The 11,555-nt window shown below is 32.5% G+C and overlaps 1 protein-coding gene across 1 annotated transcript; it reads right to left on the reverse strand.

Annotated features, from left to right (window-relative positions):
• Positions 1 to 217: 217 nt before the first annotated feature.
• Positions 218 to 8,798, reverse strand: LOC129232717 (tumor protein D52-like; the record flags this gene model as incomplete). The annotated part of the gene is made up of 4 exons (XM_054866831.1): positions 218 to 656; positions 4,322 to 4,382; positions 7,269 to 7,370; positions 8,650 to 8,798. Coding segments are annotated over 4 exons (420 nt in total), but the record flags the coding sequence as incomplete, so codon positions are not given.
• Positions 8,799 to 11,555: the final 2,757 nt, after the last annotated feature.

Raw genomic sequence — 11,555 nt, forward strand, 5'->3', positions numbered from 1 at the left:
AAAAAAAAAAAAAAGAGATAAAAAATTTATATTTTATATATTTTTTTTTTTTTAGGGTGAAAATAATTCACATAAAAATATCTTACCAAATTCAGTAACTTTAAAAATCTCAAGAAAACATGATCCAAAATAATTCAACAAAATTTTGAATAAACAAGTTCATTAAAAATAAGCAAAGGTTAATTAAGAGTTTTACACGATGGAATGAGATAACAATGTTGAATAATTAAAATAACAAAAAAAAAAAAAAAAAAAAAAAACTTTTCAGATCAAATATTATGTACAAATCCAAAACACTTATTAAAATTTTATGCTATCTTAAAACCAAAATAATGAGGTTCAACTGAACTCTGAAAACATTAATTTTACATCAAAAATCAAAATTAGCAATTTTTGAAGTTACGAAAGAAAGAAAAAGGAATAAACAATGGTTTGGATCAAGAATAATGACAAACTGAAAAAAAAAAAAAAAAAAAAAAAAGCATACCAGGGGCTTGAAAGCTGTAGAGAAAATTGAACAAAGAGCATGCATTTGTGAATATTACTGGTTATGAATGTTCAGCAGAGTTTGGGCTTCCACTTATTTTATCAATAAGTGATTCTCCATTGCTTCGGCTAGGATTGGTTTCATTAGAACTTGTTCCACTAACTTTGGTCTAAAAAATGTTAAATTACAAAATTGGGTGGTGAAACAGAGTCGCTTAATCAATATAAATGTAACTGTATATAATTTCAAAAGTTGCAATGCAAAGATAGTGATTTAAAGAACCCAATAAAAAGATTTATTATTATTATTATTTTTAAATGTATCTCCAGATAGAATTTTTAAATATGATAAAAGTAAAATGCATTGCATTTTTTAAAGCATCAATAAACTAGCTTTTACACAAATAATTTTGCCATAGTTAAGAGAAATAACATTTTCATGCTAGATAATAAATGTACAACAACAAAGAGATTATTCTAAAGTATTCTTTAAAAAGGAGTAGTTAATAAATAAATATTATATAAAAAATAAACTCAAAATTGAAGAAGTGCTTTGATGGTTATTGATTACATAACTTTTTTAAAAGTAAAATATGTTTTAAACTAAAAAAAATAAATTAAGCAACCTAATTCAATTTAATCTTATTTAATTCATATTCTCAAACTGAACAGTACAGGAATACCATAGAAATAAAACAAACTACAAAACAGATTAGATTAAGAGTTTTGAATAAAAGGAAAAATATTTATACATACATCTAGAAAATTAACCAAATATTTTATAAAGAGAAGAGAATATCATGGTTAATATACTCATATCTTGCAGAATGTAAGAATTAAAATAAACTTTTAAATATTGATAAAACAATAAAATATATTTGATATTCAACTAAAGTCATTAAAATATGCTACTAACAGAATGATAGTAATTCATGTTTAGTTCAGAAAAACCCAGACAGCCAACACCTTAGTACGAGTTAAAACACTCTTAATCCTATGATATTTTAAATTTATCCATTGAAAATTTATGCTAGTGATTATATGTTAGTATTTCTTTCAACGAAAGACCAAAATGATGCAAGAAGCAAAGCACAATAAATGCATGTAAAGGTCCTGATAAAATTTAAAAGCAGAAGTTAAGATTAGCAGAGAATTTTTACATGGAAAGATAGTAGAGAAGGGGAGGGGTGGAGGAGGGTCTTTAACCCATTCCTTGCCCCGGCCGATACAGGATCGACCGCGCAGTTTGTGTTAATACTGCCCCGGCCGATTCAGGCTCGTCGCAAGAAAATGGTTCCTAACTGCCCTCGACGATCCTGTGTCGTCACGGCGATTCTAGCAGTTTTTGCCTCGGCCGAATATGTGTCGCCGATCCTTCCAGGGGCAGAACCCTGTTATTGCGCTTCTCTGTTGGGTTCTGGAGCTTTTAGGGGAGCGGTAATCAAGCTCTTTTCTGAGACAAAAGGGATGTAACTTAGAATATTTCACGGAACTTGTTGTAATTTATTTTATTTTACTAAGATATTAACTTTTCAAGTACTCTTGGATGGGACACGTATAATACTTCAAATAATCAGGCACTTTATTTTTATCTTTTCGTGGAAGCTTTGTTTCTTAGCATTCTGGCATTTGAACTCCTGATGAACAAGTTTGAAAATATTTCCTTACATATTTATCAATATTTCTATGCCTGAATAAAGCAAATAAACAAAAATATGTTTTTCTTGTTATCAAAAATCCACCTTATTACGCAAGTATCCTTCACTAAATTGTTCATAATCCTCAAATTTTATAATTTATTTTTCGCAATATTATTTTTTTAAATTATCTTATATATCTTAATTTTGTACGAGTATGTTTTTTTTTATTATAATGTGTTTACTACGCGTTTTATTTTTTTGTATACTATTATTATTATTTATTACTTATTTATTTTTAAACCATGATATTTTGAAACGCAAATTATATCTTTTTATATACGCGGCACCATTTGATGGATTTTTAGTGATACGGTTTTGAATATTTTTTATTTCACGAAAAAAGAAATGACGACCGCATTGACTATACGTAAAAGTTGTCTATGTAAAACATAAAATAGATACGACAGTACGAATAAAATGATAATATCTTGAGTTCTTTTGTTATACGCTTTACTCATAAGAAACGAAACATTCCTTATCTCCCATTCTTTTTCAGATTTTATTTATTGTCTTAAAATAGCTCCAATGTTTTAATTGTACCTTCTTTTATGAGATTTTAAAAATATAAATTAAATATTTGGTTTCTTTTCAATAATCAAATTGCCATAATTAGTAAATAATCATATGAAACTAACTAAAATTTATCCAATTATGTTTAAAAAAAAGATTTAAAATCCGACTCTATTTCAAGCAAGATCTCCTTTTTTTTTTTCCTTCTGAAGACATGTTTCGTCATATAAGCATAAAAGCTTGCTTTGAAATTCCTTTCTGAGCTAAACTGTTTTGTTGTAAGAAAATAATGTGGAAGGGTTGACCACAAAACACTAAAACCTTCTGACCATTCTTTGAATGGAACTAACTTGCTCGGATGTTTGCAAAGAGGGTCCTTGGAGAATAAAGACCTCCCAGTCGGTCTAGTTATTCCTCTCTCAGCTGGGGGCTTTTAGTTGCATGCACAAAAGTATCCTTTAGGGAATAGGGGATTAGCCGCAAGTTTTGATCTTTTGTAATCATTTATCTTTAAAATACTTCCCACGCTTGAGTAACTGATATCTAGGCATTCAGAAGGGATTTAAAAGTCACCTGAATTACGACAAAAGTCGACCATAGTCCTGCCATCAAAGGGATGTCTCTGTGTTTATTGGTCGTTTTGAAGTGTCACAATATATCAAAAGGCACCGAAGAATACTTTTTATCCTCTTAGAATATCATTCCCACACTTAAAGCGTTTTTGTCCATGCAATTCGCTTGCTCACACGTTGGATCGATCAGTCAATTGTTTGAAGAATGTTTTGTTGAGGCCTTTTGAAAGATAGATCATCTTACATTTAACAGTAAAAGGGAAAAAAAGATATACTGAGATAAAAGCAAAAAGAAAAATAAATCAATAAAATAATTAGTGTTATGAAAATAATTGCTTTTCGTCCAATCCTCTATTGTTTCCTATTTTCCTGTTATGTACTGCGTAAATGTATGAATATTTCAGCACATATTAGCAACCTTGTATTTTATTGCACTATTTAATTCAGTGCTTAAAAACAAATAAAGCGAAGCGATTTTCGAATGCAAGCTGAACAGCAAAAACAACATTAAAATACCGATAGCAAAATGGGGAGAAAAGTGTTATTACAACGTAGCAAAAAGCAACTCCGTTTCGTTATCTGCGGCATGCGCGTTAAGGGTTTTCGAGCTGGTCATTGAATGGGTTAATAAATTTACTCTCAAAAAACTGCACAAAGCACAAATGACTTTTACAATGTAGTAAAGTTACATAATTTTTATTCAAGTGCAAGAATAGTCATTAAAATCAATGTGTTTAGAGGTAGGTAAATCAATTATTACACATCAAAGCAGAAACAGTATGCATACGTAGTTATAAAAAAAAAAGGTGATTTACATACTGGCCATGATACACACAAATGCACTGCATAGAAAACACATTAAAAACCTCAATTTTTTCATGTGATTTTTTTCCCCCTCCCACAAAAGCACTTTCAAATGAAACCCATATCATGCATAAGACTAGAAAAGCAGCCACAAAATAGAGAGATTCTATACCCACACCAATATTGGTTAAACAATGGAATGATCTTATATTAGAGGCACTATTTTTGAGATCCAGGGGCGGTAGTTACCTTGACATTAGTATAAGCAGATCCAACTTTTTCTTCAAGAGATTTGAAAGCAGGTGATTGCCTAGAAATTAAACAAGTCAAAACAAATCATTAAAATATGTATATTTTTTCAAGAATAACATTTCAAAAAAGTTTCAACTTTGCCTGACTCACAAGGTTATAATCACAGAGCAAGAATTTAACTATAGTTGGAACAAACCTAACCTGACAGCATTTTGAAGGCTATGCAGATCCTACTCACAGCATTACAACAATGCCTGGTTAGGTTTGCCCCAACTATAGAGCATGCGTAAGGGCTATATTTTGGCTGCATACATGAAAGCGGTTTCGATCAGTACCTCTTGGCGAGCATAACATTCTAAAGTGTGCAAACTCAGCTGAACACATACTTGAACATTACCATGATGAGGTGGAAAAGATGGCCAATGTAAAGCCCCCTTCCCCATTTGATTGAGCACTGCTTTCTCCTCATTTTCAGTCAGTTTCTGCCTTCCGGATATAGAAGCACACACTCTAGTTTTATACTATAGCTCTGTGGTTACAATCACCTATGATTTAGTGATACTTAAATGCAGTGTTCATTATAGCTGAAATTTTATAAAAGTTTCAATTTGAAGATCTCAGTTGTGTTACACTTACCCTTTAAAAGTTCATAAGGTCCGACAAATTGCCCCCCCCCCCCCCAAATACATATACCAATGTTTCTAAACCTAAACAGTTAAGAATTTTTATTATGTAGCATAAGAGTTAATTTTATTTTCAACCACTTTCATTTCATTAAGGTGCCTAAAGCATTTTTAATTGAATGAACATCCAGCTGTAGAGATAAGTAATCTTTACTAATAATAAAGCTGAAAGTCTCTCTGTCTGTCAGGATCTCTTTGACGCGCATAGTGCCTAGACCGTTTGGCCGATTTTCATGAAATTTGGCACAAAGTTAGTTTGTAGCATGGGGGTGTGCACATCAAAGCGATTTTTTTGAAAATTCAATGTGGTTCCTTTTTTCTTCTAATTTTAAGAACAAAATTATCATAAAATGGATGAGTAAATTACGAAATTATCATACCGTGGAACTGTAACATGACACAAGCCAACTGGAGAGATACGAAATTATTACAACGTGGGTACTACACCATAACTGTAACCTGGGTACAAGCCAATTGGCGAGAAAATTCACCATACATTATTTGTAAATATACAGGCGAACCAAAAGACCTTTTAATTTTTCTATTATGGGCAATGCTGTGCGTGTACCACTAGTTTCAAATAAAAAAACAGTTGTTACCCTGCATATCACTACATCAAGACTGCATGCAATAAGAGTTTCTAGCAAAACAATACTGAATTCCAGTTATCAGTTAATAGATACAATCATCTGGAACTTGTTTGTAAAAATAAATAAATGAGCAATACAAAACTTTAATACTTAATAGATCTAATTCTAGAACTTCAGCTATGTATTATTGCCCATAGCATTTAAGGCGCACATGAGTATGCCTAGTTTTTATAGATAACAACAGAGAAAATAATTATTATTCTAGAACCTATATAAATAGTTTCCCAGCATTTGCTGGATAATTTAAAGGAGGTACAGCTAATCCACAGCACACATGTAACAATGAGGCATATTGTTGAACTAACAGTGGCACAAGAAAACTTATTGAAAAATGTACAAATATTGAAAGAAAAAAAAAAATCAAGGAATCACAACAATGTAAAAAAAAAAAAGCTGAAATAGGGAGTAATCAAAAGGCATATTCAGACTTTATACGAAAAAAGTATTTGCCCTTGTGACCCCATTATCGAGAAATAAGGTTTTACATTCTGTTGAATTTTTTTAAAAAGGGTCAAATATGAAGAATTGACAAAAATTTGAAGATACCGATTTCCCGCCCAAAATTTCACTGTCTGCATTTGGTAGGATATCCATCTACAAAGAATGTGAAAGATGTCTTCCATTATTCACCAAAACATGCTGAATTTTGTGACTTTTCTTAAACTTTGGCAGACTTTACACAGACCTTATATATTGACAACAAGGATACAAGGGAAAATAATTAATGCCTCCAGAAACATGTTTTACTATGCTCTATATACTATTGCACGGTTTCCTGGTTAGTAAATTTTTTAAAAGCAGATCTTGAGCCCATGCTTGCACAATAATTCTTCAGCCCGATTAGCAGCCATTTCTTTTTCATGTATTATTGGAAAAGAAGCAGTGATTTTGATTTTATGAAATGAAGTTCTTGTAATAGTTTTAGTATACTTTGAGGCTTTCCCAGCAAGAAAGGTTTTTTAATTGTTCTTTCATGACTAAATATTTGCTTTTTGCAGTAAACAGGCAATCATAAAAAATACTATAGTGAATTCAGCGAGAACTGACAGTGGAAGTAAACAAAGCAACATAACACTTGGCGGTACTGTTGTCTGATTCGCGATGGGATGGCGAAAACAGTGCCAATGAGATAAGCAAAATGTTCCTGAGAAGAATTGCCAATCCAATGAGTAATTCATGAAAGTAGCAAATTTTGGCGTCAAGCAGCCAACTTTTTTGTTTACTTCCACTATCAACTCTTCCTGAATACACTATAGTTTTATTTTGAAAATTATTGGACACTTTTCACGTTATCCTATAGCTTATTCTTATTGGGATATAAATTTGAAATTTTGCCAACACAGTAAATCACACCAACACGGTAACTTTAATACCTAAATTTTGAAGGCTGCGAAGACGCAAAAACTTAGAAGTTATGTTTCTATACAAGATCTGAGCAAATCATAAGATACAGAAGAAAGTTTTGTGATGGCCACAACATACTAGCTCAGTGTGCTATAAAAATTGAAACTGGTATGTATATTTTTTTTTCTCTCCCAGATAGTGGACCATTCCCACTAAGATTGGTCACCCTTGAGTAAAAAAGAAGAGACTGGTGTCATAAATACTTACTTAACTTCTTCAAGTTTCTTGCTAACGGTTGCTCCAAGGGTACCAAATGCTTCTGATGTTTTCTCACTTGCTGTTTTTAAAGTTTGACTAGTTTTCTGGTATCTGAAAAAGAAAAATTTCATACTTTATGAAATATTTTTAACTCATTAAAATCTGATCACATTTTTTTTTTTTTTTTTTTGCAATAGAAAATATAAGAATTATATTACAATAAACATGTAGCATATCTATACAACCAAGAAGAAAAAAATGTGGCTGGTGAAGGAGGGATTCTGTTGAAGTTCCAGGTAAAGTCATTTATTTATTTGACATGCAATATACAGAAGAATGAAGTTTTGCATAACAAAAGTTTAGCATTTAAGACATTTCTTTTTTATTTAGTGGTTCTTTTGATACACTCACAATTCCATATTTTGAGGGAGTAAGGTACAAAAGGTAACAGATGAAATATGTTACATTGAACATTTTACAGAGAAGAAAACCAAATATTTTAAATTGCCATTCCCATAACTTTATTTTGTGGTAAAAGTTATTAGTGCCCCCCTCCCCTTTTTTGTAAAAAGAGTAAAAGCTATACTTTTTTTCTGGTCCTTTGCAAAAAATTTAAGAAAAAACTAACTACTGCTGCATTTAAAATTTTTCAAGTACACATGATATCTGCAGTATGTTCATGTAGCATAGTACTTCTTTTTTATGTAGACATATTTAACTCAGTATTTTTGTTGCAATTATTTAAAATACTAAGGTAGGAAAAATCAAACTGTGTATCATCAATATATTCAGTTGTTTATGATACTACTTGCTATTTTAAGTATAAATGCATTGAAATTCATGTATCTTATACATCTAGTAATCTACCTTCCCCCCTAAAAAAGAGAATGACTTCGTAAAGCAGCTCCCGTTGCGGGGAGCTTTTTTAAAAGGCCTGAGATAATTTATACTTTGAAAAATAAACTCAGTGGGACACTGTACAAATATTTTTTGGTACAATTAAAATTAAGTCAGAGTCTTATTGATTTATGCCTTTCCTTAACATTGATGAGAAAAACAGAAGAATTTATGTGCAAAGAAAAGAAAGATGTTTGTCACGATAATAAGCCCAATAGAAAACTAGAGTAAACAAAATTAGTATTTTAACACACAGAGTGCTCCATTAGATTTTTAGGGGGAGGGGGCTGTTTTAAGGAGTCGCACTTTTATTTTTTTGGGGGGGGGGGGGTGTACTCTTCAGTATTTAAGAGGGTGCACCACTGCTTTGAGGGGGGGGGGGGGAGAGGTTCGTGAAAATGGTAGGTGCAGGGGACTTCGTGGTGTTGTGTCATGCTTTGAGGGGGGGTTGCATTGGCTATGACTTCTTTTCCATGCAAAGTATTAAACTTACGCAGGAGATTCCTGTATATTGCGTATGCCTTGCTCCATGTCATCACGAAATTCTTTCCAAACCGTAATTCCCAGCTTACGTTTCAAGTCTTGCATTTTCCTAATTTTGGAAGATAGTACTTGTCTCAAAGTATTAATTTCTTCTTCAGTCTGCAAGAAAAAAAAATCATTAAGTTAAAATCAAAGTTCATCACATAATTCAGCTTTTAATCACACAAAACAAGAAAATAATTTAAACATTTTTTTTGAAAATTTTATAGTATATTTCTCCTCTCTTGAATATATAAATAAGTACATCCTACACTCTTCACTTCAAGATCAAAAGGACCTACCACTATTTGTGGTTTAACCAGTTGAAGGGGACCCTGAAGACAGCTCTGATTTTTTGATCAAGACCAGAAACCGAGCACTCCCTGGTCCATCACCCCCAGAAGTGTTGTTTCATTTGGAGCGACTTTGTGACCACGAGCATATTTAATGTCCCCCAGTCACCATTATTGAAGACGGTGGATCTTCGACCAGCAAGGATCGAACCCAGGACCCTCCAGTCACAAGTCTGACGCCTTACTGATCAGGCCACCAAGGCCCAATAAATAAGTACAGTTGACTCTCTCTATTCTGAACACTCATGGGATGACCAAAAGTGTTCAGACTATGGGAGTGTTCATGATAGAGGGAGACTGGAAATGCATGCATATGTATTCTGTTGTGTTAATGGACTATGTTCAGTATTTTGCCAAAAGAGAGCTATACCAGTTATTTAGATAGAGGTGCTGAATTTTGGATTGGTGGCTAGTGCAATGTCTGATTAAACTAAGTAGGACAAACTTTTGCATTTCTTTCTTTTTTAACTTAAAATGTTTTATGCTACGAACTATAAAATATTGCAATACAGTTACTGGTACAATACCTCTAAAAAAGAATAATTTTAATATGTTTTCGCATTGTGTATTCTCTTGCAACATGCTATCATCCAATTATTGGAGCAGGGGCGTAGCTAAGGGGGGGGGGGTTTGGGGACACACCCCCCCCCCCCCCGAAACGTTAGTCTCTCAAAAAAAAAAGAGAGAAAAAGAGGGAAGAGAAAGAAAAAAAAGAAAAAGAAAAAAAATCAAAACGACTTTTTCCTGAGTAACAAAGGTCAAAAATTCATTTCGCTCCCCCCCCCCCCCCAATGCCATTGAAAATCTGCTCCATGTGTGACCCTCAAGCATAAAGACGCCTTCCTCTGCTGCGACAATTTTTTGATAATTGAGTGAAAGTTGACACTTCGCTTTAGAAATGAGATTGATTTGTTAAATCCACGTATATGCAGCCTTTGTTTGTCATTGATTCTGCAAATTGTTAAATATGTTTAATTTTATGAGCCGCGCAGTGGGAATATTGCATACAGTCGAATCTCTATATTTCGAATTTCACATTAAAGAAAAAAATCGAGATAAAGACGTTAATACGGGGGCTTTAAGAGACTTTTTATAGAAATTTGAAATATGATGGTGAAAATTTGAAATCGATACTAAAGACAACGTGGGCTCTTGATTAAAATTCCTCTTTATTAGTTTTGTTAGGCATTTATTCTATTATTACATTATTTAGTGCTTTATTGAGAGTTTAAGGAATCATTTTGACAGTAAAAGAAACTTTAACCATATCTTTTTCAAGAAGTCTTTTATTGCTTTTTGGTCCCTGATTTTTTTTTTTTTTTTTTTGGATTCATTATTTATGCTCTTGAGGTTAGCAATTGCAGCAAATCTAACCGGGTCAGTATTCTACAATTTTCCTTTTTTCATCACTTGAAAAAAACCTTATACTTTCTTTCTCACTCCTATCACTTCGGTTTTCTAAGGAATCACAATTTTAGGAAAGAGAGCTACCAAAGAACAGTACTAATCCGGATAACAGAGCGAAATGGTTTTTAACTTGAATGATCTTTAAACATGAAATTGAAATGTTCATCTTAACATTTCAAACCTGTGAATTTCACCCCTTTACTCTTCTTCCAAGAAAGTGCGCGAAACGACTGTCCTTTAGTTAATCTTCCTGGAAAGCCTATTCGTGGAACGCATTTCTCCCTTTTTTTCCACTGCCTCCTCAGCTCTTGAAGACAATTCCTCTGTTTCTGAGTTGAAGAAAATGTTTTTATTTGCTGCTTTAAAGATCATTGGGCTTTGAATCCGAAAATGATAGCATAACCGGAATTCGAGACGATAGAGGTTTTTGTTGGTCTGATCTCGTGTGTGTCATAGGTCATAGTCAAAACGACCTTTGCTAACCAGAGTATCCATTGCAATCACATTGATTTTTCATCCAGTATTTACTGCATATTCTTTTGGAAACGTACAGTCTGTTTAAAATAGTACATTCTAAGTGAAAGTTGTTGCATAATGAAGCGAGCAAGACCGATAACAAGCTTTTTTCAACCAAAAAAAAATAAATAAAATGACGAAAAGGATTGCTCGAAAAAGAGAAAGTTAACGTCGTCTGAAGAAAACGAAGAGTACAGTCTGCAAAGCAACATCAGTCCCATCGGACCCTTCTGAAGGTAATTTTATTTTAATTCAAAAGAAAAACTGCATAGCATTACATGAATAAAATGTTTAAAAACGAGATGAATCTAGATTATTTCTATTAGCTTGGTTCGGATTAAAAAGTAGAAAAAAAAAAGACTTCTGTTTATAATACCCGAAAATTGCTGTTGCACTCTCAAATAGATATTTATGTAAATTCTAAAGCGGCTAATAAAATTAAAAATAAAGACTTGAGAGGAGAACAGATGGTATGCATTTGAGCGAATAACTTTTCTACCGCCTATATTTCTTCCCTAACTTTTTTTACTCAAATTTTATTAACTGCTTTAGATTTAGCATAAATGTAAATACATAAAAAGCAACATATAAATACAACGAT

Source organism: Uloborus diversus, unplaced genomic scaffold (assembly GCF_026930045.1).
Source record: "Uloborus diversus isolate 005 unplaced genomic scaffold, Udiv.v.3.1 scaffold_1320, whole genome shotgun sequence".
NCBI lineage: Eukaryota > Metazoa > Arthropoda > Arachnida > Araneae > Uloboridae > Uloborus > Uloborus diversus.